This window comes from Macrobrachium rosenbergii, chromosome 6 (assembly GCF_040412425.1).
Source record: "Macrobrachium rosenbergii isolate ZJJX-2024 chromosome 6, ASM4041242v1, whole genome shotgun sequence".
Classification (NCBI taxonomy): Eukaryota; Metazoa; Arthropoda; class Malacostraca; order Decapoda; family Palaemonidae; genus Macrobrachium; species Macrobrachium rosenbergii.
In genome coordinates, this window is record NC_089746.1 from 53,866,897 (window position 1) to 53,894,555 (window position 27,659).

The 27,659-nt window shown below is 36.7% G+C and overlaps 2 protein-coding genes across 7 annotated transcripts in view; one reads left to right on the forward strand and one right to left on the reverse strand.

The window, feature by feature from the left end:
* The window catches only part of MED30 (Mediator complex subunit 30), a 369,234-nt gene that overhangs the window by 328,126 nt on the left and 13,449 nt on the right, over positions 1–27,659 (forward strand). The window contains exons 1-2 of one of the 3 annotated variants that reach the window (XM_067105816.1): positions 21,720–21,856; positions 26,833–26,913. In XM_067105816.1, the coding sequence (XP_066961917.1) occupies positions 26,835–26,913 (79 nt within the window). In that variant the 5' untranslated portion in view covers positions 21,720–21,856; positions 26,833–26,834. Of the gene's footprint in view, positions 1–21,719; positions 22,065–26,832; positions 26,914–27,659 lie in introns of those variants that run through there. The other 2 variants (XM_067105818.1, XM_067105817.1) reach the window with 2 other exon arrangements.
* On the reverse strand, positions 1,607–19,291 carry LOC136839560 (peflin-like). 4 transcript variants are annotated; one of them, XM_067105809.1, is made up of 7 exons: positions 19,091–19,291; positions 12,841–12,906; positions 12,074–12,142; positions 8,162–8,351; positions 7,381–7,542; positions 5,832–5,975; positions 1,607–4,296 (listed from the first exon to the last, which is right to left on the reverse strand). In XM_067105809.1, exons 1-7 carry the CDS (start codon positions 19,094–19,096, stop codon positions 4,073–4,075), a joined length of 861 nt encoding a protein of 286 aa, XP_066961910.1. In that variant the 5' UTR covers positions 19,097–19,291; the 3' UTR covers positions 1,607–4,072. The 4 variants fall into 4 exon arrangements, with proteins under 4 accessions (XP_066961910.1, XP_066961912.1, XP_066961911.1 ...); XM_067105811.1 differs by lacking the exon at positions 12,074–12,142 and having other exon boundaries at positions 19,091–19,262; XM_067105810.1 differs by lacking the exon at positions 12,841–12,906 and having other exon boundaries at positions 19,091–19,218.

Consider the following 27,659-nt stretch of genomic DNA (forward strand, 5'->3'; position numbering starts at 1 on the left):
GTGTGTATTCTCCGTCCCCCTTCATGACAACAAGTGCAAAGAAAGAGCAGCCTCCGAGTCCCCAAGGGTTCTTACTAGGAATTAATGTTATTTGGTAACTCTCAAGGAACTTCTCGAACATAAATAGGCCTCTGTTACTTACTAGGTTGTTATTTCCTAAAGCTCAAGTATAATATTTTTTTCCCTTGACCTTATAACCCTATTTTTATAAAGAAGAATGCATGGTGTTCATCATCAATCCCAAATCATGTTGTTCACTCGCTATTTAATCACCAGACAGTTCACTTTATAAAAGGTAAAAATACAACATGTTGATGTTGAAAGAGCTGGACGGACAGGCTGGAGAAATGCATAGAAATAAGACAATATGCGAAAACTTTGATGCTGCTAAGAAACACTACTGTGCTTTCTGCAGTATTTTATATGGGTGTAGCATACTATAACTGATTGAAGATAAATGTCTTAATGGTAACAGCTCTCATAAACAGTCAAATACGAAATTAAATTACCAATATCTTGTTCTCCAACTTTTCATAGTTAAAGCAGAAGTCCTACTCAAAGGCTGTCATCATAAAATACCACCACACTTTTCTGTTGGTTTTAGTATAAAATAATTTTTTCAATGTGAAAATTGATTCAGTCAAGCAAACGATGCCATGTATGTAGTATATATGTGCATGGGCCTTGAAAAGGCATGTGGCAAGAGTACTAAAACAAGTTAGAAAAGTTGGTATCCATTAACGATCAGCATGAAGCTCTCTATTTCATCACTGAAACGTATGAAACTCCCAGTACGTATAGAAAGGGTTTGAATGATTCAGTCCTGAAATTTAAACTCTAAAGTCAAGCAACACTTTCAGCCATTCAGTGCTTTAGACAGTAAAAAGAGGAGGATGGAGTTGTTAAACATATGATGAAAGACATCTATAATATGAGATGAAGTAAAAGGTTGCACCAAGAAGTAATGGTAAAGAGAGGTTGGCAAGGAAGACAGAAAAAAGGAGCAAGAATGGTGTGGGAGCAGCTAGGGACCAGGGATGCTGTAAACACCCTTTAATAGTGCCTACAGTCACATGATGCACTTAAGGCACTACCTCTCTAGAGATACAGGGGAGGCATTGAGAGCTTTTTTTACTTAAATTACTTTCAGGCAAGGAAGGGTACGTAGCACTGTTTAAAGATTCTCACTGAGACGGAGAAGACTAAAAAGCTGAGTAAGCAAAACCAAAATTATGATGACAGGAGAAAAAAGTGAAAGCGAAGGTGCAGTCGAAGAGGCTGTGTGGGTGTTGTCGATGAGACACGGGTGAATACAATGACAGATACAGAGTGTAAGTGATGTCACCCATTCTCAGGGCTGTACTACTGTGCCCCAGATTGAACAGATGGTGGCATAGAAGATTTTTCAGGATGCCATAGTTCAAGTAGAGGCAAATAAAGGTAGGAATTTTCAACAAGTAGCATGTGTAGGAGATAATGGTTAAGAAATGGAGGATTAGGACTAATCTTATGGCAGAGACAGGCCCTTGGAAATGTAGAAAATTTCTGATGCCTCATAACACACTGAATTGTGAGATAGGAATTCAAGAGGGTAATAAGAAAATTAGCTATTTTTAATTTATTTTCTTCTATAAAAATACAGAGGCATTAAAAGCATATCCCTTTAATATGCCATTAGATTAAATCAACAGTCAACAAGAAAACTAATAAACTTTGGGATGCAACCATACAAAGCCTAGCTTTCATTTTTCTTTCAACTCTTCGTGAGCACAAAAATTATAAGGCCTTACGACTCAGAGTTACAGAATATTTATCACTATTTTGTGTTAAAGTTAGATCTTACTAAATGCAAAATATTCTACCGAGATTCTAGAGCACATTAGTAACCTGAGATGCACTTACTCAAATATTTTGTGCTAAACTCATTACTTTTATTTGCAATAAAATTTCTACTAAAAACAGGAAATGTAAACACTTCACAATGGAACAAAAATAAAAGAAATCAGACTTCATGAAACCACAACATTTCTGGTCGCTGGAAACACACTGGACATTTATGCAGACTGGTTATCAGATAACTCTAATCTCACAAAGTTAAACAACTTATAACAGAAGGAAATTAGCCTTGTCATGGCAATTGGATGAAAAGAATCAATTGTTGAATTTATTTGACATCCAGTTAATCCTCACACGCACACACCAAAGAGAAAATGAAAAATGAAAACATTAAAGTTTTGCTAAAGTGCTTGAAGCAGAGGAAATTGGATGAGGCAATATAAGACCAAATTTGGCAAGGCACAATTTAAAGTAAGGTCAGTGTAGGCATCCTTTGAAACACAGAAAGCTGAAATGCAGTGATAGGCAAATGAAAAGAAGAATGATCAAAATCAAGTGACAAGCACTGTTCAGATAGACACAAATCTTCATTTCTGACAACTCGCAACAATGATTTAAAAAACTGAGAGAGAGAGAAATTATAAAAACTAAACACAAAATCATATGAAATATTTCGACTTGGTATCTATAATCCCTTCATAACACATTTTTATCACCTCCTAAACCCAGAGCATAAACAAATACAGTTAGATAAGAGCACGACAAAACAATTTGATATATGGTACTATAAATTATTTACAAGATACTCGCACTTAACCATGATGCTGTCAATGATACTCGTGGTTTCTGCTCTACCTCTGTGAATATTGATTTTGGAAATTTCTACATCTGTTAATGCAAGAAGTTTTTTTGTAAATACAGTAATATAAGTGTATAATCACTATGTCAGCAGAAAAAACTAGGACTAAACTTTTTTTACACAGTAAATGTAAATTTTTCTGTGAATTTTGGAACAAATGGGTTAATTATGCTATAATTTTCTCTGTAAATGTACATTTCCTAAATGTACATTTACAGAGAAAATTACAGCATCATTAAGATAGTGTACTAGTGATTTGAGACAGCAAAAGCATTCACCGGTAATAATTTGAATATTTTTCAGGTAAAGAAGTTACCTGCATCATATGAACCAAAATATAAGAGAACATCATTAACAACATACACTTTTATATTATAAAAAGCTGTCCTAACACTTAAATATTTTATTATTTTGTTCATATCATTTTGTAAAATGTAATAACTACACTTCTTGCATGTAAATCAACTGATCAAAAGAATCATGAAGTTACAAAAATAGTGTAAGGACTTTAGATATGCAGTATATATATGATGCAGCACCTTTCACTGTGTTTCTATCAGTTAAACTGCATGCTTGAATACAATACTTTAATAAATAAGTCAATATAATACAGTATTACATAACAATTTCTTTGATTACATATAATAATTATACCTGTATTAAACAGTTCAACAAGAGCACTGAGTCATCCTCAAGATTCCATAAAAGTAAAAAAGAAAACTTGTTTTCAGAACCTGGAATATAACAACAGTAGGCATCCAAGCAAAAGTAATGCATTTTATGAATTACCTACAACCTTTGCGAAGTTTTGTTCTTCATTATCAATTTAATAAAAAGATTAAAAATAAAAAGATTATAAAAAAGCCTTAATGTGGAGACTACAGTGTTTTGGTAAAGCAAGAATAATACTGAAGCACATTACTTCCTTGCTTATTTTCTTCAAATAATTTAACTCCCTAAGCACTGCAAGGAAGCTAATTTCCAAGCAATTTTACACTGATCTTCCAACTGAACTGAGAAATAACACATCTTTTCAATGTTAACATCACTTGAATGCTAATAATCTAAAAACTACAAGAGATAATTTGTTAGGAATAAGGGTATTAATGTTTTTCAGTTATAACCCTTCTCTATAAAATCTAACAACCAAACCTCAGGTAAAAAAAAAAATTAGAAATTTAGTGAGTTTAAAGATATATGTATAAGACCTATTTTCTTGCAGCACAACACTTGCCAGTCTTCATTTATGCAAACAATTTAATTATATTGCCAAGAGAAGCACATAATTATTTGTAAGGACTGCAATGCATATCAACTATACATATTCTTAAACCAACTAAATTTGATTACAAACATTTGGAAAATGCCACTGCAAAACTACATAAGGCTAGTGAGAACTAGGGTTATAAAATCTTCATATGCAATGGTAATTACACCTTTAAATTCCTTGTCACGGGCCTTGAATGCTTCTGTTAACTTTCGGATGTGAATGTTACTAACAATGAAGTTATCCAAGGTAATTTTTCTTTCTCTAGGGGAAAACTTTGACACAAGAAATCCAACAAACTGAGGAGACAAACGAAAGCCCATCTGCTGTAAAGCTGTGGGAGACAAAAGAAGTTCACATTACAAAACAAAGCAACTGTTGCGCTAATAAAATCTTAAAACAATAATGACACTTTCTTCCACCTTACTCTCTGATCTATCTATTACTGTACTTCTCAGTACATCTATGGGGATTTTCTCCCAGAACCTTCTTTGGAGTCTAGTACTTTATCTCATTTACTTTATGTCAAACCACTCCAACTCCCTCTTTTCACTATCTTAAACACTGAATGGCTGAAAGTACCCCACTTCTGGACTTTAGTCTAAATTTCATGATTCAAATCAATAATGATACTAATAATGGTTATTATGTGTAACATGAGTTAATTTCAATCTTTCCATGCTTTAGAGGAATCAAAATGAAAATGGTTTGATTTTTGTCACATAATTTTACTCTTTGTAAATTTAAATGTCACATGTGAGGTCTGTATCAAAACCGTGGACATACTAATGTACTTCATATATGTATGGTAATGGACATATTAATGAATTTTCCTTTAGCTGTTTAAGTAATATCTTAATTATCAATACTTATTGTATGAAAGTTACAGCTAACCCAATATGGAAATGCAGCAGGTTTAAAAACACCCCACTCCTCCAAGTGCAATGTGTTCAATCAGTTACAGTTGTGGTAAAACAAACTTTGCTGGAGCACTTGTAAGAAAATGTGGCCTGCTTCATTGCAGAAACTGATACTACAAAACATATCCTTTTGTGCCTGTGAAACCACCTGGCCTTGAAGAGTATAAGTGACAAATATTACTACAACCTTGGACTTGCATTAATTTCCAACATAGTCTTCTCTGACTTCAATGAAACTGGTACACTAACACATGAATGACTTTTTATTTTTCCCAAAAGGGTGACAGCGCATGTGAGATTTAGTTTTGGAACAGGTCAGGTGAGTAAGGCATATAAGGGACAGCCCTTGATCAACAGCATACATGCTGGCAGCTTTCCTCACCATTTCTTCCGCATTTTTTTAAAACTTTTGTTTAACACTCCCCATTAATGGTCTGATGCTTCCCACTAGTTATTATGAGGAAACCCCAAAATCCCTAAGCATAAAAACAAATAAGATGTCTGACACTTCCCACTAATTATGAGGAAACCCCAAAATCCTAAGCATAAAAACAAATAAGTTGCCTACAAACAGCACTTGCTTGAATTTTTGATGAGTGGAAAATTTATGGTATTGGCTTGCTTTAAATCAAGATCATTGTGTATAACCATAAAAGTGGTAGCATGTAGTCACACCAAAAGGTTTTAATAACTACTACTCTCTCTTGGTGAGAACAAGTGCTTTTTGAATGACCCCTCATATCAATTGATATAAGTCTAAAAAACCCTAAATAGAGAAGGAGACTAAATTATAATGGCCCACATAAAAGATTAGGGTTAGAGCTACTGTAATACAATGGGCATTATCACAGGGTGAAGTGAGATTTTTCAACATCCATGAACATTTAAATGATTGACCCAAGATTCAAAATGTCTTACATATGTAGGCTTACAGACAAGAATATCATACCTGTATTCATCTCATTCTCATCAATAGTCCCAGAGTTATCTTGATCATAACGTCGGTAAACTTCAGTCCACTGATTGATGAAAGTGAAGAGCTGGCCAAATTCGTGTACATTGATTGTACCACTATTGTCTCTATCAAACAATGCTGTAAACCAAACATTTTAAATACACTGTAAATTCATAAGATCATACTTAGATACCTGTACAGTATTTATATATATTGCAGACAAGAAAACTACATAGATTAGTACAAAGGAAAATATTTACAAAGTCAGAAGAGTGATATGAGAGGTTTAATAATGGAAAAAGAGAGATTTATTTGAAAAGGATTTGTAAAGTAGAAGAGAGGACCATGATGAAGTATACAAGGGAAAAAAAGTAAGGGATTCAGGGGAGCAAACCACCTAAAAACAACAGAAGAGTAGAGGGAAGTAAAGGCACAGAGAAAGGTTATCGGACAAAATCTTAAAATAAAAGGTGCAAATGGAGAAGTGCTATCTAAAGAGGATCCACTCATCTTTTAAAATGGCCTGAAATTTAAAGAGTTGTTAAATGATGCATGGAGAGTAAAAATCTAGGCAAGCCAAAGAATGTTTGTAAAAATGAATGTTGAGGATGCAAATTGTGCCAACAGAAAATGTGAAGATGCCAGCTGGTAATGTGATTACTAATAAATTGCTGTGGTATGGTGCGATAGTGTAATCAAATTATCATTTATAAATGCAGTTTTAATCAGAACACTGAGTCACATTTCCACTCCCATATGTTTTCTCCAGTGGCTTTAATTTTTCTTCAGTGAGAGGTGAAAATTGGGACTGGCAAAAATAAAGCCAGGAAGTAATGATGCTGGGGGGCTGACTAACCAAGGTATTTAAGACGCTCCTGGGTAATGAAAAGGTTCCCATGAAATGGGTGAGACAAAAAATTGTTCATATATGTAAGTGGAAGGATGAAAAGGTTCCTATGAAACGGGTGAGACGAAAAATTGTTCCTTTACGTAAGTGGAAGGATGACGGAGATTAATAAAAGTTCATAACATTTAGTATAAATAGGAAGTTAATGTCAATGGTTTGTTTGAGAGATTAAGACAGATATTGGAAAGAATCACAAGGAAAAGCAGTGTGTGTGTGTGTACTGATAGTTAGGGAACAGTTCTTAGGCAAATTTGAGAATGAAGAAGGAATGCTGAATCCTGCATACATGGATTGGGAGAAAGATGTGATAAAACTATACTATCGAGCCAAAAATAATGTGAAAGTTAAAGTACAATCCAAGAATGGCATTGTATATATAGGTATATAAAAAGATCCCTTGACTAAGAAACCTCAACCACCTACTGTACTAGCAACCATCATATGATAACCATTTTCAGCGGTATTAGTTTAATCTAATTTGGGGTTTAACTAAATGCTTTGCCAATAATTAAATGTATACATTAACAAGTATGTCAGTGACTCAAGTTTGTTACGAGAATGTAACAGATTCTTCTCATGCTTCAACAGTTATGTTTGTCACAACAAAATGTTTATTTTAATGTAATAATGACTTACTGATCATTAGTTTGCATGACTCCTCACTGAAATGAGACCAGCTGCCATTCTGCAAAGCCAAGCGTAATTCCTGGGCATTTATATGTCCAGAGTGATCTTGGTCTACTGCATTGAACCAAGACACTACGGTAGGATCCATGCCTGGTGGTACACCGGGGTATCCTGAAAATTATGGGTTTGGATAAATATACAGGCCAGGTGAAACATTATCAGCAAATAAATAAAAGCAGGGAACTAATTTCAAAATAGCCGTCTTGTCAATGCTTTCAGAATGCTGAAAATGGGAGGCAGTACTGTGCAGTTCATAATTCTTAATTCTGTTTTGATCATATTTTTTTATTAATATTTTCCAGTTATGAGTAGTATAATAAATATCAGAATATTTTCTAAAATCTGGGCTACCTACGGTTTTGGTTTGCTTTATAATTTTCTCCTTTCACATTAAAGCCCACTTGATAACATTTCCAGTTTTTCAGATATCTAAATAAATGTTCTTAAACCTATAAAATCCATTCACTCTTTTGCATAGGTACATACCTCTCTTTATAGAAGGCAAAATTTACACAATACCACAGCTTAACTCTGAAAATCCTGCTTCCAGATCCAGACTAAGTCACACTAAATTCTGAGTAATTGTTTCCTAAAATATAGTGAATCTTGCAATCTTTTCACTTATTTTCATAGAAAGCTGTTTGTTAGCTTTCATGCCACCCTGCTGACAGACAGAGAAACAGGCATGCAGACTGACAAACCAAACCAAAAACATAGCCTACTGTCTCACCTTGTTGGCCAGGGTAGCCACCTTGGGGCTGCTGACCTGGGTAACCTCCTTGAGGTTGTTGACCTGGGTAACCTCCTTGAGGCTGACCTGCATAGCCTCCCTGGGGTTGCTGACCTGGGTAACCTCCCTGGGGTTGCTGGCCTGGGTAACCTCCCTGGGGTTGATGACCAGGGTAACCTCCTTGGGGAGCCTGGAAGTAAGCATTTAATTGCCTCAGACTAGCAAACCTTAATTTGATAACATCTCAATGACATTAGTTTCAACATATAAATACTGTTCTTAATTTTTTCATAACAATATATGGTAAATAATAAACAATTTCTTTTCCTTTCTCCCCTTCTTTTCTTTCTATTTTGTGCTTTGAGAAAAAATAAACAATAATATCCAGTGAAGACTACATTTTGTCATCTGTCCTCTTTCTGCTGTTAACTTCTAAAAATTATCATTTTCAGACCCATTAGAAAATAAGTTTCATTCTTAGTGCATAATCAATCTAGGTAGTGCATAATCAATCTAGAGTCCATAAAATATGAAAATGTTATAAAGTAAGGATTTTTACATAAACTGTTAATGCAAATCACAGTAGATGGAAACTGTTAGAACTCACTACAATATCCTGTATTATTATTATCAAAACTGCAGTCAGTGTGGGGTTACATTGATTCTGTTCAATTTTGTCTTATATATCACTCTTCTTTTTCTCTAGAATTTGAACACAGTTTCAACATTGACAATGCCAGATTAGTGATGGGAAGAACAAAAGTTCCAAAGCACCATCTGTCATAGTTCAATGTCCTCCTCTCATCAGCTGAAAAAATAAATTTATACCAGTCCACTGAGATGATTACCACACATTTTTTTTTCAATATGCTTTAAACTGAGTTGTTGATTTTATTACTATCTTTATTCATACTGTGCACATTTTTATCATTATCTTTATCCAAAATGTGAACAAAGTCATGTTCAGCAGGCAGATAAGGTTGCTGATTTGCTGTATTAAGCATGCTTTCAAAAATAGAATGCCATACATAAACCAGAAAAACAGCTAAAAAAATTATAGTAAGCAGATGGAAAAATTACTAAAGATACAATGAATTCATAAATAAGAAAGTGAGAAATTAAATGTTAAGACTGTGTGAAGGGAGTATGTAGAAATAAGCATGCCTCACCTGGGGTGGCCATAACATCTTTTTCTTCGATGCCACCATAACAATATCAGTATCTGTTTCTCCACTCATCAATGACTTTCTGGTCTCTTTATATACAGGCAGTCTCCGAGTTATGAGGGAGATCCGTTCCTGAAGCAGCGACTTAAGTCGGATCTTAACTTTAAAAAATTTATAAAAATGAAAAAAAAAAAAAAGTGAAGAAAGCATTACCTTTAATCCTGTGGTTAGCTTGCACACTGGAAGGATGGCAACACTTACTTATTTACATGAAGGAGATCAGAAACTAGTACCCAGCCTAACATCGCCTTAACTTTAGATTTTCACCTTAACACGGAGACAAATTTTTTATGAATATTTTTGAAGAGCATTGTAAGTTCGGATTGACTTAAGTCGAGACCATCGTAACTCAGGGGGACTGCCTGTAGTATTTAGCAACCTAAGTCCTCAGTACTAGCAGACTTCCAGGTACTGCTCTTCCCCTGTGGTTCCATGCTGGAAAGCTGAATTTTCTTATTGTATCCTTAAACCAACTCTGTTCTTACATGCCAATTTAGGTCTGCCTACACTGATATGTATACGCTGTGACTGTGGCAATTCTGTTATTGCATCTGATTACCACACCCAAAATTCTTATTTTTACTTCTTGTTTATGCACTGTATATGGTACTGTTGTGCACTGTACAAAATACTGAGAACATATGCAGTCCCCTTGCCCAAGACCTCATTAATCTTCTGTATCCTTTCATTCATTCTTTCCAATTTTCCAAAACCATCCACCAACTTCTTATGTTATGTGCTAAAATGCAAAATCCTTATATACATAGTGCATTCCTGATCTTAGCCTATTCAGGGGGTGAGAAAAAGATAATACTGTAGTTGAAAAACAAGAGCATAAATAATGCAGCAAATTGCAAAAAAAAAAAAAAAAAACCACTTAATGAATGGCATTAGTATTGTAGAAATCCAGATGAATATCTTTGTGGCAAAAAATCAACTAAAAGAATGACTTAAGATTAGTGAATGAGTCCAATCTGAACACTTAATGTGTTATGCTGATCATTATTCTACACTTTAATACAGCATAAATAAAGTAGAAGGGTAAAATGGAAACACACTTTTTTCAAAGGCAAAAGATGTATCAAATTTACTGAGAACTTACTCATTTTTATGGAAAATTCCTATATTCAGGAAGATAACCATTCGCCCCTTTATATCAATTGATATTTGCTACAAGCTTTCCAAATCTGCAATCCTAAATGTTGATGTAACTTGGCTTCCACTGTTAAAGCATTATCTCAATAATCATCATGAATGTTTTTATGCTGGGGTTTCTTAGATCTGGCTAGGCAAGTAAAGTTCTCTAGACTCTTGTTTTTGCACCTTTTTCTTGAATTACTATCTACCCACAGTCTCTAGCTGATCTTCATACTGCTACCACTTCAAGTCACTTTTCCAGCCTCTCAGCACCATACCTTTTGTCAAACTCTCAGCAGCAATTCAGTCGTTTCAAAACACTCCAGCCATGAATCTCTGCAGTTTGTAGTCACTCTTTATCAAAATCAACCTCATTTCCTTTGTAAACACCTGTCTATGGAATCTCCACATTTTGTAGCCACAACCCATCAAAATATGCTCTATTTCCTTTTTAAATTACCATGTCTCCAGGGGATCTCTACATTTTACTGTCACTTCTCTTCAAAGCTGATTCCATTTTCTTTTTGAGTGCCCTTGTCTCAAGGGAATTCCACATTTGGTAGTCACTCTGTCAAAGTCTACTCCATTTCCTTTTCAAGTGCCATGTCTCCAGGAAGAAGAGAATTACAAGCCTTGCACATACATCATGGATTTTTGCTGTTTACAACAGGATACTCTTATTAACCAGTATTCTAGCAATCTCTTTCTACTTCATGTAGGCTACTGTACTCTTACTTTTTATCTTACTGTCCTCTCAACAAAATCTTTAAAATCCAATATATTGCCAAGATAACAAAAATTATCTACTTCAGCGAGCTATCCTTGCACCACTATATGGCCCACCAATTCCTCTCTGCACTGATAGTTCATTTTATGCATTACTGGAAATACTATTTCATATGGTACTTTCCACAAATAACATTTTTAACCAAGCAGCCATCCTTGATCTTAGTGGTCTTAACACCATACAGAGGATGTGGGAGTTGTGGTACTATAATACCATACAGAGGATGTGTGAGTTGTGGGACTAAGTTATTCTTTCAGTGCTTTTATACAGTACACCTACATACATACGGTACCCTGAGTCTTTGTAGCTTACCATAAAAAACTATTGGACATGATAATTTAAAAGAATACTTAATCTCAAATCTCCAATGGAAATAAGCCTCTCGATGGCATTCCTTCCTGGACTGAGATTATCCTCATGTTTTTTATTTATTTTTTTTTTTTTCCAGAAGCATACAGGCAGTCCCCGGTTATTGGCGGGGATTCCATTCCGATGGCATGACGATAAGCGAAAATTGCTGATAGCCATGTATCGGTGCCGATAAGCGGAAATCGGCGCATATTGGCGCCGAAAACCGCGATTTTTGTCACTAGACAAGCTTCAAAAAACTGGATCGCCGATAACCGGGGACTGCCTATACTCAGTATCCAGTGCTGTATATTCACAATGGTTAAAGGAATCAAACCACTCAATCAATAAGCATCTGAATGAATTATTGAAAATAACACTCACAGTCAAATGAAAGAAAGCTGTGTTACTGACCTGTGCAGAATAACCAGAGGGAGGAGCATGCCCTGGGTAGCCTCCCTGTGGTTGACCATAACCATATTCCTGAAAATGCATTTGTTACAGCATTGATCATTCTATTCAATCTTTAAAAGCAAATGACTGTTGACATAGCAATTAAGCTCTTGAGCAAGTAAACAATAAATCTACATCCCAATCACAATAAAGCAAAGCATTGTTCAAGCTCCATATAGATATTACCTACCCTCATCAGGAGAATGGTTCCAATGTTTAGAAATACTAGTTCCTCCTTTGTTCTCTTTAACAGATACTCTAAAGGTATATCACAAATCCTAAAAGAACAGGAAGATGAACCTTACTTCCAATGTCAAAAGGCTGTCTTTTTCTGGTACCACTAAGTAATGCTTTCAGGAGGTAATAATATTTTCTTACCCTTCTCTTGCAAAAGTGGCCTCACTCTCATCATATAGTGTAATGAATAAATTTTGCATATATTTAACATTTTTCCTACATAGTATACTTACTTCTATACACCATGAATCCTGTTACTGTACCTTACTACAAATTACTACAATTTCTATTATTATACAGTAATGGAATTCATGAATCTGCAAGCTCCTTAGGAATCAAATCTCTTGTAAAATTTCTCTCTTTTCAGAGTTAATGTTGCTTCTGCTCACTTGGTCATCATAACCTCATCCAGTATGTATCTACTGGAATGATATTTCCACCGTAAATGCAAACAGGGCCAGAAGCAAGAAAACCATATTACTGGTACTGACCTGACCATAACCAGAGGGAGAGGCATGACCAGGGTAGCCTCCCTGTGGTTGACCATAACCATATCCCTGAAAACAGTATATCTGGTATATTATTACTGGAAACCTATTCAAATTAGTAAGCAAATGGATAACAAAAATGAAAGGAAGCTCTATGCAAATCAAAGAAATTAAGTTTTGGCCAAATGGCAGTTATGCAAAGCTCTGATTCATCTACTGTACAGCAATGCAGTTAAAGAAAATCAAAGCATAATAAAGCTTTAATGAGGGCTAATCACTGAAAATTAATTTAGTCAAATTCCAATTTTAAGTGAAAGCTTTGATATATCAGCACAACTTATATGCCACCCATAAGATTCAGTATGTAATTAAATTCATAAAGTAACTGTGATAACATATCTGAAATTGAGAAGAAAACTAGAGAAACAGTGTTAGTTCGCAAAGAGTAAGAAAAAGATAGACCAAAATTGTCCTCAATGTTTAGAGCATAATTATGGAAGGCCTGAACACAATTCATGAAAAAAGCACAGCACCCAAAATCTGATGTATCACATGAAAGGTTTACATTTCTTGAGGAGGAGTATATGGAGGTACAGTACACAAAAGGAATATAATTTCATTATGCAAAATTTCAGCCATAAACTGTTCCTCCAGAGACCTATGGTATTTACAATACTGTATATGAAACTTGAGATTAACCTGTGATGATAATGTTGCTCAATTAATCTCTCTAAACATATAGCTACAATAATGCTCATCATATCACCAAACCTTATATTCTCACATTAGTATTTATTTTTAATACTGTAAAACATTTGGTCAGAAATTCTATGATGCTCTTTACTGGCAACAGAAAATTAACTGATTTCATTTGCCCTCTATAACTTCTAAACACAGAATAGGATAACCCACTTTAAGAAATAAAATCAAACTGCTTAAGAATTGCTGAGGGGCACAGGGTATTGCTTAGCAACAGCTTTCAATACAGCAGTCATAACAAAAAGTGAAAAGTGAGAACAGCAATAATGTGTGCTGTGTGTATAAAATCATCATTTTCATAAGAAAAATTAGAATACAATAATTTAGTGACAGTTTTGTGCATGAACATAAACCCTAGTTTTACAATTAGTGTGCTTTAGTATCAAGGTAAGAAATAATCTTTTAATTGTTCACTGCCAGATGCATGCTTGATATCCCCATAGCACAAAGCCTCTACCTGTGCAACCAAAACAATACAACTACAACACTGAAGCTGCATGTGCTCTCTGGTTTAATAAAAGCAAATTCACATAAAAAACCATAAAATTTAACTACACCAGGAAATGCCTATAAGAACAGAATACTCCCACAGTTGTATAATACCGTACTTGATCTGAAAAGTTTTGGAATTCTATGATGACATTCCAGTAACATCATATAGTATCCACCCTTTTTAAATACTGTACTGTAATCGTTTACAATGTCACACAACAAACTAATCATCAGTATTCTACATCTGACCTAGGAATTTCTACAAAGGATAACCCATAACTATATAGAAATGATAACTTCCTCAATAGATGAACCACTCAACACAACTTTATAGATTCATAAGCAGAGGGAACCACTCAACACAACTTTATAGATCCATGGGCAGAGGGAAGTCCATAAGATCAGGACTTCTCATATATTTATGACATTCCTCAACTCCTCTCATTAATGAGGCAGATACCAAACAAGACGTAAAAATCTAATAGATGAATCACCCAAAACATCAAGGATCCATGACTAGATGAAGTCAGTGACCCAATATCTACTGTATACTTTTTCTCTGCTATTTGTTGTAACTGCTCAAATCCTTTGATTATAAGGCACTTGTTTATTAAGTGCTTCAGATTTGATGGTATACAAAGGGTGTAACCCTCTCTGAGTCATGATGATGAAAATCACACTATTGTTATTTTTTGAATCAATAAAAATTTTTAATGCCAGTGATAAACCCACAATGAAGCTTTATGAAATTTATTTTTCATCTATACTCTGTATTCTTATTTTAGCTACTTTCTAAAATAAAATCATCTTTTTGTTAAATAAGATTTCAACAAAACCATTCATACATAGCCATAAATAGTTTGGGTGTCATTCTTTACAAGTTACAATTATAATTCCACAAACTTAAAAACAAATGCATTAAAACCTTTGGACAACAACCTATTATGTTTGAATGGGAGTGAATACTGGAGTATTGTGGTGGGAAGAAAATGGTAAAATATTGTAACAAAAAACAATGTTACAGGCAATAAAGGGGCTGCAGAACCCAACAAGTGCATGAAGGAAGTAGGATACCGTTTCTTTGAAGCGAAATGATAATCCCTTCCAAAAAGCCTACAACTCGACACATTTGGATATGGAAAGTAAGATTTGGTTGGTGTCCAAGTCCAAGAATACTGTAGTTATATTATCAACACTAAATTAGGCTGGATACATATACCTTACTAATTCCTCTAACTTATAATATGCCAACCTCAAGAAGAGAATAGGCTACTCATTGTGCAGGGGCTCACAAGAGAAAATAATCCTTGCATAAACTTACAGTAGTAAGTCACTGGGACTAAGAACTGTAAAAAAAAGTAGCAATGTAACAATTTTCATGCAGTTAACAAACAGGTGTTGGTTGGCATATCTTTCCAGTGATTACGTTCTTACCGTGATTCATACCTCTAGTCTTAGCCTGTGAATATCTTCTCTACATACCTCTAGCCTTAGCCTGTGAATATCTTCTCTATCATCGACTTGTCCTAACGTAGCATAGTCTACAGCTTTTTGGCTATGGTGACAAAATACATTCACACAGGGTAGGAATTTCAGATAAGTTAGGCGATAGGGCGTGGAGGTCTAAGAAAACCCCCCTATCAGTACCCCCAGGTCATGGTCAGGTAGACCTAGGAGATGGGATGAAACTGCTTCTAGGGTAGGTTGTTTTCTGAATTGCCCCTGTCGTAATAAAGTCATTATTGAATCATCTGTCTTGGTATATTTTTATTCTTACAATATAGGCATACCATAGGATAGACTATTGTCAGTGTCACCTGATCTGCCATCATATATCCGTAGGATAGACTATTGTCACTGTCAGCTGATCTGTCATCATATATCTTCATTAACAATGTCATGGCAACACTGCCTGTGATATTGGCTGATGATTGGCTTAATTTGAACATAAGCATATAACGTTGAATTCATACCAAAGCACTTCTTTATATGGAAGACACGCGATTACACACAAAAATGCAAAAATGCAAAAATAACATTAATGATATATATGTCTAGTCCTTTTGAGTTAATACTGATATACCTGGGCCATAATGATATAAAAACTAAGTACGAGTAGGAAATGCGGGTGAACATATATGAACGAACAGAGGAGGAGGAGGAGGAGGGGCGCAGGAAATTATCTAACCTGACTTTTGGGTTCAGAGTTTCACCTGAAACTGAACTGTTATTGCTTTGATCCCAATGTGGCAGTCTGCACTTATCCAATGCAAAACTTCTTGTTTTTAATAAACAATACATGTAACACAATCATTCTTTAAAATATACAAAACTATTGTACATATGCAAAATAACTTGACTGCATGATTTTTTAATGGCAATTGTTATAAGCAATTAACAACTGACAGCCTATAAAACAGGAAACAGTACTACAGACTCGAGTTACTGCTTAGGTTTGTTACAGTTTCTTGGAAGTCTGCATCCTATTCATACTACCACTGTCTAGCATACATGTTTCAGTTACGCCTTTTTCTTCATAAATTTTTCTTTAATTGATAAAAGTCATTCTGTAGTGAATAAAACTACAAATACACTACTGGCCTGGTCAGAACTCACAAAATTCCCTATCTAATCCAAATTTTGCAGATTTGTTATCATCTTTCTTGCATGCTAGTCTCAATACTAACTTTCCTTATACTGCTAGTTGCATGAAAATTAAGTGCTAGTAATCACGTCATAAGAATAAAACACGCTAGACCTACAGTGCACCAGGAGGGAAGGGTAATGACTGCACTAGCTCTTTGAAATTCTGGTGAGAGAACATTAGAGAACTGGCTATTAACAAAGCCAAGCTGTATTTTATGATGAATCATGAATTTATCAATATATAAAATAGTGTAAAACGACTGATTTGAAATGAAAAGTAATATACGATCAATGTGCTTATCCTATGTGAGCCTAATGAAGCTAAGCATTCAAAATGCTTTCCCAGTGATGCTGAAAGAAGCACCTTATTTCTGACAGTTTTGAAAATACATTTCTACCTTTTCTCACATTATGATAGGGCAAGGCCTATGTACAAGATTGCATTCCCCCTTGTCAGTTGCTAAATACAGCATATGTTTATCACTGAAAAGTATTTGTTAACCCATACAAGGGAAACTGTAAAAATTTATTATTGGAGGCTCTTTTAGAGATGTGGTTTTTCCACAGTGTGCCGATTTTACTTCAAACTGAGTGACAATAATGAAGGATAAATAATAAGAGATAGGGAAAACCTCAGCCCAACTGAAAATCTTAGGCACTTTTTGATGAGCATTAACTATGAAAGGGTAGGGTATTTGATATACTGTTGCCATTTTTATATGAAAATACTGAACTTCGTCAGTTAGGCTAATCAAGTTTGAAAAAACCTAGACCTAGACCTATACAGTGTTGTCACCGTTACTTTTCTATCTCTCTTTCCATTCATTTGTCATTATCTCTCTCTTTCTCACTCACTCTCTTTGCATTCGTCTGTTTCTCTCTCCCTTGTCTCTCTCGTAGACCTAAGCATTCGTTTGTTATTCTCTCTCGTGTCCTTCTTCTACCATTTTTCTCCGAGACTGCGTGTGCGGGTAGTACATGCCATAATGTTGCCATGACAAAATTTGGTAATTCTAAGCTGTAGTTCCGCGGCGAGCTAGACTATGGTAATTGATGTTTTCCTGTGTTATTTTACTTGCTTTACAAGAATTTAAAGTAATATTTTGTCGGCCGACTGTAACTAAACTGTAAGTGACCTTTGAAGACTACATGACGGGGTAGATCTAAGCCGGCATTCAGCGGCGAACCCCCCACCCCCCTCCATAGCTAATATGGCAAAATTGTAACCAATAAACACCCCTAAAAATACCAACCAGATGTACTCTAGGGGTGTTTACTGGTTACAATTTTGCCGTATTAGCTCTGGAGGGGGCAGGGGCTCGCCGTGGAATGCTGGCTTAGATCTACCTGGCCGTAGTCTTCAAGGGTCAATTACAGTTTAGTTACACCGACGAATAAAAATATTACTTTAAATTCTTGTAAAGCAAGTAAAAATAACATAGAAAACGTCATTTGCCATAGTCTAGCTCACCACCGAACTACAACTTAGAATTATCGTAATCTAAGCCGGTTGTCATGGTGAGCTAGACTGTGGAATTGGCGTTTTTCTATGTTATTTTACTTCCTTTACAAGAATTTAAAGTAATATTTTGTCGGTTGGGCTGTAACTAAACTGTAATTGACCTTTGAAGACTACACGACTTGAATTACCTAACGGGGGTAGGTCTAAGCCGCATTCCGCGACAAGCCCCATCCCCGGCTCCATAGCTAACACGGCAAAAATTGTAACCAGTAAACAACTCTAGGGTACATTAGGTTGGTATTTTTAGGGGTGTTTACTGGTTACAATTTTGCCTTATTAGCTATGGAGCGGGGGGGGGGGGGGATGCCGAGGAATGCCGGCTTAGACCTACCCCGCGTTAGGTAATTCAAGTCGTGTAGTCTTCAAAGGTCAATTACAGTTTAGTTACAGCCGGCCAACAAAACATTACTTTAAATTCTTGTAGAGCAAGTAAAATAACATAGGAAAACGTCAATTGCCATAGTCTAGCTCACAGCGGACAGCCGGCTTAGAATTACCGAATTACCAAAATTTCAATGAATGTTAATTTTTCGGGGACAGACGACGAGTTGAAACAGATTAAAGGCCTAGTTTGCAGTAAGCTAGGCATAGGCTACGCTACAAAAATAACTGCCGTACCTCACCAATAAAAAGCAACTTCCCAGTAGCCTACGACGACTACCGTATCCATATGCTAAGCAAAATACGTAAGATTATTGAAGGGATAGGCAAGACATTGCCGTGTTTCACGATAAACCCAGCATAGGCCTCAGAGGAGGACTTTAGGCCTACTCGCTGCCTAGGCCTAGATTATTTTAACGAAAGAGGTAAATACCGCCTTCCATTCATACTTACACTCATGGTGAAATTACGGGGATGTTTTCAGGTTCCACAAAAAGAAAAAATGTTCGCAGACTTCAAGTCAGGATAAATTGATGTGTAAAGCTGTGTATTGTTGTGACTGTCACTAAATAGTGAGTCACGATTTCGTAGTGTTTCTCTCCCGGATATAGGTTTTTAAGGTTTCAGATATTTTATTATAAACTCCAGCAACCCCTTCCGGAGTATGAGAGAAAATTCAAAAAATACAGAAATTACAAAATATATGTGAAATATATGAAGTTGACGTACAAAGACAAAATACATAGATTCATATTCCTTATATTATTTAAACAAAATAAATCTAGGGCAAATAGTGTATTTGTGCGTACAAAAAATTTAACGAGCTAGTTTCAAGAGAACATTATATAATTCTTATTCATTAGCCCGGATGTACTAGATATATCACCAGGAGCTGACTTATTCTGCAGGTGTTAGAACCGACATGCCTCCAGTTCATACGTCATCCCTAATTTTCACTTTCATTGTAGTGTCGATTCTCATTTTCTGTAAGTAGAAATGGCTCCTGTTGATCATGCTCTACATCTCTTGTTGATCGAAAATGCATTCTACATCTCATGTAAGTGGCTGTTAAAGGCGATGTAAAACATGGTCAAATCTAGAGGTTAAACGCTAAACTTGAGACTGAAAGTGGGTGAAACAGCCAGGAAAATAAAAACTTTTTGATATTGATTACCCATGTAAGTGGCTGTTATCAGTGGATTTTATTTTCCAATGAAATCTGTAATGTATGAATCAGACATCTGTGTTTTCAGATGGCATTGTACTTCATGTTTATACATGGTCAAATCAAGACACATTAATGGATACAATGCTAGAGGTTAAACGTTCCTTTAAAATATTGGTCTTGAGACTGAAAGTGGAAATAAAGCCGGAACTGTTTTGTCCTGACAGCGATGAAACAGCCAGGTCTCCCCAAGACGTGTTAATGATTGTTTTAATAATTCCCCACAAGCGAAAAAACAATTGTTTTTCAAACAACTGAAGGGCGGCACCGGCCAGCAGGAAAAATTATGGCCGGCCGAGGGCTGAAGGATGACGGCTGAGTAATAAAGGCTGAAGGATGACGTGGCTGGTCCTTCTGGTTGGGCAGGTTTCCTGGAAAATTATCTCGGAGGTCGGACACTTAAAAACTATCAGGCGTGGGTCATCAGTCTTCACCCTGGGGTCCAGTGTAAGGACTGGGTTTTAATGGCTGGGTGTTAACTGGTTTATATACTGAGATAAATACAGAATCTTGGAAGATGTTATTGATGCGAGCGGTAATAGCGTCTACATAGGTAAAACGGACATAAAGGTTATATATCAAGAGACATATTAACATACGGTGATGAAACATACATCAGTGGAATAGAAATTCTACATATGGCCAATTGCATGAGATTCAAGACACATTAATGGATACAATGCAATAGCATAATAAATGTGAAATGGAGAGACCTTTGGCGTCTTCACAAACAGAAACATACACACAGTTTGATACAGAAGATTCGTTGGAACATTTGAGTACATGATTAGAATGCTTGCATGGCAATGCAAGTAGTGGTGATTGTACCACGTTTGGCAGACGGAAATATTGTATGGTTGAAATCGCGTTCCTGTAGAGAAATAAACGCTCCTGTTTTGTCCTGTCGACTCCGATGATGACGATCGACGAACACTACACGTGTTTGGAAGAGACAGCGTCGGGGCTCTTACATATATTTTTCAGCTGTGGTACCGGTTTCGACTTTATTTCCAAGCCATTGGCTTAGAAATAAAGTGATAGATGAATCACATACGAATCACATACGAATGTGATGATAATCATATATATATATATATATATATATATATATATATATATATATTATAAAATATATATATATTATAAAAATCTCACCTGAGGGCAATGTTCAGGATCTGCAGATTAATTTTTTTATACATAATTGTCCAGAGGCATTCTAAGTACCATTAATTGTGAAATACTTTTCATTAAGCAAAAACACGCCTTTAACTTTTTATTGAAAGACTTGATATTCTCAGTGCTCTTGATTACAAAGGGAACTGTAGGGAACTTATTGTACAGTCTCTGGGCTGAAGTTTTAAAGGGCTAAGATGTCCCATAAATGTAGAAACAAATTCTTGGCTCTTATTCAGTAGCTTGAGTTTCCAGCCGATGAATTAACAGCAACTTTTGGAAATATTCACGAAAATACAAAGTTTACTATATATTAACAAGTAAAAAATGTGCCGAAGTTTCTTCGGCGCAATCGAATTTTCTATATACAGCGTATAATGCTGTATAAGCCGCACCCATGGATGGATGGAGTGTAGATTCAAATAGTTTCAGGCTATTTGAGTCAAGCTGCACTTCGAATGTTGGTTTCACAGCCTTTAAACTATACTTATCGTTGACATATGCTAAATGTGGTACACGGTTCAAGATCTTTTTCGTTCCGCAAACATTGCAGCCACTAAAAGATATGTGCTAAGCATGAGATATTTCAAACGAACGGGAAGGTTTTTTCACTTCCATTTTGCTTCTGAAATATTCTCCAACGGGTCCTTATTATAATAACACATCCATCACTCAGATTCGAATAGTAAATTTGATTAAGAAAGTCAGGTCAACAACCGAATTGGCCAAAGCTTTAAGAAGGTGCCGTTGCACAGGTAACATTTAGGCAGACAACTAATTCCACCTTAATTGTAGCATCCGGACCTCTCAAATAAGCTTTTGTAAGTTTACTTGTCAAAAAGTTATTCGTCCCTGGTTTGTTATTATACAGTATAGTCCTAAGAACTCCTAAGGATTATATCCTACTTAAGAGATGACGTAGTCTATCGTAACCAAGACTAGAAATCTACCGTAACCTACCAAGCCTTGTATTGTAGGCTATTGTTCATTGTCATGGCTAAGCTTAGGCTAAAATTAGTTCATGGAAAAGTTAAGTATACCTTAGTTTTACCAGACCACTGAGCCGATTAACAGCTCTCCTAGGGCTGGCCCTTACGCTATCGGTTCGGTTGGTGATTGGGTAATATTCTGCAAATGTCAAAAGTGCATGTATTATCTGTTTTGTTATAGCCCCTCAAGGGGTATTACCTTTGAAATTGTTGTTTCTAGGCCCAGGGCCTATATTTTGGTTGCTTATCAAGAATTTACCATGGTAAAATTTTACAATAGATGCGTGGCCTGGTTCCTACCAGTTGCCGACTGGGACAGGTTACCGCCTTTTTTTGGGGGGGGGATGTCCAGGGAGGCGAACCCCCCCCCAGGCCAGGTCAGGGCACGCCGCCTTAAGTTAGGTTAGGTAGGTAATTTCTGGTTAGGTCAGGACCTGGGATTATAGGAAAGGTTAGGTCTATTTATATATGAGGAACCTGTCCCGGTTGACGACTCGCGGGAATCAGGCTGCACAGCTAAAGTAAAGTTTTACCTTTCCGTATTTTTGGCTGTAATTAACCTCAGAACTGATATGTTATTGTATGCTGGCCATCCTGGAATGCTATCGTACATGTGCAGTGGTATACAGTAAGGGAACTTTGCGTAAAAGTTGGAGTTTCCTTCACTGGGGGTTTCGGTGCCCCCTGGCTAAGTAACACGGTGCACTAGGTTAGGTTAGGGTAGGGTACGTTAGGTTAGTATAGTTCCTTTTACACCTAATAGGCTTCTTTAGCCAATCCATTCTTGAACATATGGCTCCCTGATGAGTTGTGCATGCACGGAACCATTCCATAACAACAATATGGCAGTCCTGTCTTTCTCCCAGCGATTTCCCCCACCCAAAACCCTGCATTCCCAAAGGGTCCCCAACCATGTTGGATAGTTATGAGGTTAATAACTGACCAACAATAAACAACACCACTCTGCTTGGTGGAGTAGTAGCGAGGAGTGTTTGTGAGGTGTCTCGGAATGTCATTGTGAACAGTGGTGATATGTCTCATGGCCCCTTGGCTAAAGTTCGTCTAAAGGGAACACCCATATATACTGTAGCAGTATGAGCAGGAGAGCAGCAGATTCGTGTCTCGGTGACAGAAGGTAAACCTCCTTGCAATCATGTTGCCAGTTGCACATAGTTTACGAAGTCTTTGTTCTTTGTCTGCCATATCTTTAGGCCGTCCGTGATGACATGGCCCAAACACAGGAATTCATACACAAATTCCAGACGATTTCCGAGGAAAATTTGTGGTTCTGCAAAATGCTTAAGCGATCTCGGGAGCAGCAACATGCACTAGGTCTTGGTTTTGTTGTGTAGGATATCAAATCCTCTGCATCTCTGCAGTGTGTCAGTGAGTCGCTGGAGACCTTACACTGATGGGGAAATCAGAATCATATCGTCAGCGTAACAGAGGTTGATTATTGTTGTATCATTGATAGTGGATCCGATTGGGAGTAAGTTCAGTTTGACATTCAGGGCATCTGTGTGCATATTAAATAGGTGTAGAGAGAGAATACCCCTTGTCAGAGCCCATTTAGGTGTACGACAATACGTTACCCCATTTGACACAATTGCTGTGTGGCAAACCAACAATGTAAAATACCAAGTAAATATACTGTAGAAGTGTACCTCTTTTGTGCAACTTCAGGAAGAGCTTCAGGTACTTTACTCTGTCAAATGCTTTTCTCATATCTACAAAACAGGAAAACAGGAGAGGCAATTCTTTCAGGATGTAGATGCACGTGTTGGTTGAGTGGTTTGCTTTAAATCTGAAATGGTTGTCAGTATTGTGTAGAAAGGGGAGAAGTCTCACTAGAACTGACTCAGGTATTTTCAACGCAATTGTAGTAATTGCAATCAGGCAATAATTGCCAGGATCAGCTGCATCCTTTAGCTTGTTTTTGATTAATGGTATTAAGTGAACTAAGGGTAGAGAGTCTGGAAGAAACTAGTGAATTATGCTTGCATTGAATAGAGCAGCTAGCAAAATGTAAATTGGCAGAATTTGAGAGCTTCTGCAGGAAGGCCATTGCAGCCGGATGATTTATTATTAGGTAGGTTGTTTATGGCATCGCTGATGTTATCTGGCATAGTACGATCAACAAAATGAAATTGAATGTTATCAGTAAGGAGGTTATATACATCCCTTCGGGAGTCTTGATCATTTATACAATTCAGGACAGTGCTGGAGTGATCGCCCCACATTCTTGCGATAGCCTTGTCACCGATGGCTTCTCCTACTCTCTTTGATAGCTTTTTAGTTTTGGAAATGTCTTTCCAAAGACGAGGTTAATTGCCAGTTTCTAATTTTCTAGACATTGCATCAGCTCTTAGTTGCTTTTCATTTATTCTGCAGTGCTTAAGAGCAAGTTTGAACTCTTGCCTGTCTCATTAGCAACGCAAAGTGTCCTTCCCTCAGGCTACCATTTTGCCTCCACAGTAAAAACATTTCTCATGAATATGTATACATCTTTAACCAAGTCATTCCAGCCAATTATATTACGATAATTGCCTTGAGGAAATCTAAAGGTAGCCCTGCCGGAGGCAAGCACAGCAGAAATTATGTTCGAATAGAATTCTTAAAGATCTCTCCTGTGGTGGCCATTTCTACATTTTGTGTTAGTGAACAGTAAGGCGTCTGCCGGTTGAACTATTGACTGCAACCTGTTTAACATGGTCACCCTAAAGGATCTAGTTTTCTGCTGGTTTTTAAAATTCCAGTTAATGGCAGGCGGGCGATCAGTTAGGGGGCTCACATTAGGGAGGGATGGGGTATTGAATGACACCTGTAAGGGGATGTGATCGTAGCCTGTTGCAAGATCACAGCGAATGTTGCAGGTCATATTTGAATCATGAAGGTCTGGAGATGTGATGCAGTGGTTCAGCGAAGAAGTTGCAACTGTGTCCCTAATTTTGTACATAGGTATAGGAAGAGGGAGGGAGGAGCATTACATTGCTAATTTGGAGAGCGTGATTTTGACCGAAGCAGTTAAGTTCGTTATAAAATTGTTTTGTGGTGTGAGAATTAAGATCCCAATTATACAAATGTGATCAGCAGTAGAATTGTAAATAATGCTGTGTATTGATTGAAATTAGTGTTATTTGCCAGGGCATATAAACATTAATTATTAGGATCTTAGAGTCCCCTAATGTCACTTGAAACCCCAGCAATCTATCACATTCACTATATTGTCTAAAGATTTGTGCCACAGGAAAGAAAGACTTCCTTTCGGGCGACTGGCTACGATGTGATCTGTAACTTGCATCGATGAGGCCGAGAAAGCTCTAAAGTCTTCATGCACTGAATCGCAGATGACAAGCTCTTGTTGCCAGAGGAGTGTTTATTGAAATGCAATGATGCCTTTTGAAATTTTTACAGAACGTGTTTAGGGGAGGGATATTCCACTTGAGGCTCATATTAGGAAGGGATCGGGTATTGAATGACACCTGTAAGGGGATATGATCATAGTCTGTCCCAAGATCACAGCGAATGTTGCCACAATACCTTGTCATCTGTGATTCAGTGCATGAAGACTTTAGAGCTTTCTCAACCTCATCAATGCAAGTTACAGATCACATCGTAGCCAGTCGCCCAAAAGAGGGCCTTTCTTTTCTGTGGCACAAATCTTTAGACAATATAGTGGATGTGATAGATTGCTGGGGCTTCAAGTGACAGTAGGGAACTGTAAGAGATTATATCTAAGGTATCCATAGCAACTCCATGAAGAAGGGAAATGAATGAGTTGATCATATGGCCAGCAGGGTGGGCAGTCACTCTCCGTGGGAGGTTGGCTGTCACTTGCAGTAGAAGGTGAGCCTGCGCCTAAACCCCTACTTGGGGTGTTAATAAGCTCCCTTGGGGGATGGTGTTGGTCCCGGATTAGGTTATATCTTGAGACTTTTATATTAGGACCGAAATTCTCACCATTAACAACATCAAGGTGTTGAAATAGGCAGGTAATCCTGTAGGCCACTTTGTTTAATTTTGCTTGGGAGTTCGTGGGAGATAAGAGGGTCGGAGCCCAGCACATGATCAGAGTTGCTCCTGTGTGGCCACAACTCCAGCCGGTTACCAAACCTATTGATCAAGCAAAGCAAAACTGAAAGAAGTAAATTTTTAATGCCCAAATTATCCCAGTGTTAGATTGTTTACCATAAACTTTTCACTTTCAAGGTTGTAAAAGTAAGGTATGTCATGTAGCCTAATCATATTTTTGTTATTCTCTGGGAAAGTGGAAAATATAAGAGATGGACAGTTTTCCCAATGCACCCAGCACAAAAAAATGTACTCAGGATTAATTTTTATTTTATCCGCTTGGTTCGTGTAAACAGTACTGATGCTTTTCGTTGGACATCAGAGGATGTATATATTTTATTTAACCCTTTTGCACTTATGGATCGGTGGCATGTTAACCAGCGCCATCTGTTAAGCCTACACTGAATTATTGAGATTTGCTGTTCACATGCAACCATTTCCATTTACAAATATTATTGAATGGTCTTGAAAGACGTGCAAATTTTAAATGTGTTGAAACCCAACAATGAATTAAGAAGTTTCTCTTTTTACAATACATCTTTGATTTTCTGTAAACATGGTACAGCACTAATAAAAGTTTGCTTGCAAGTGATGTGACTAGAATTGTTAGCCTTTACTGCAGTACTTTAGATTGTTACAAGCATAAATTTTGAGAATCACAATTTGTCATGATTAATAAATGTTATGTAATGCAGTTTGTGGATGCAAATATGATGCCTAATATATTTTTGTTTCAGGGATGGCCATGAGCACAGGATCATCATCTACGATGATGAGAAATACGTATAGTAGCCCAATGGCAGCAGGTGCTCAGTCAGGTAAGTAGTAAGCTTGCATTTTTAGGCTTCTGTATTGTGTTTTCATTCAGGCACAAGCCTGAATCCTTCTGTTTCAAGTGCTTCTCGTGATCAGTAAACTAGATTACAATTTCAAGATAAGAGAATTATGGGTTGTTCTCCAAAGTTCAGATGTCATAGGTTTTGTCATTATACATACCTCTCATTTTTTGGGTGACACCACCCTAGACAGAACCATGAGAAGCTAGGACAGTTTACTGCTTCTCCTCCTCCAGTTCCTGTTTGACTTCACTTCACGAAGAAATGTAATTTTCTGAAGGCTCATCAAATACTTTTGTCATGGTTACCAGATCCATGTCAGAAACTTCTTATACTTCTCTTACCCAGTAGCCTTTCAAGTCAATGCTTGTACTGTCATTGTTACTCCTAATGTACCTACATTCCTAGGTGAGAAGTTGAAAGTTCTTGAACTTGCCAGGCAAGCTTCCACAAGATAGAATTCTCATAAAAAAGAAAATTACCAAACACTTGAGAAATTAATAAAATTGCAGTATGTATAATCTGTAACAAATAACATTAAATAAAGCTAAAAAGTAAATAAGCAAAGGACTGGAAAAGGATTTTAAGTAGTGAATATTCTCAACCAAAGGCCCTTAAAGTTAAGACTGGAAGGCTATGACGCTGTCAGAGGTGTGAGAACATATGGTTATCAAGGTCATTGAATGCAATACTGAATGCAGTAGTTGGAAAAGTAGTATACATGGAAA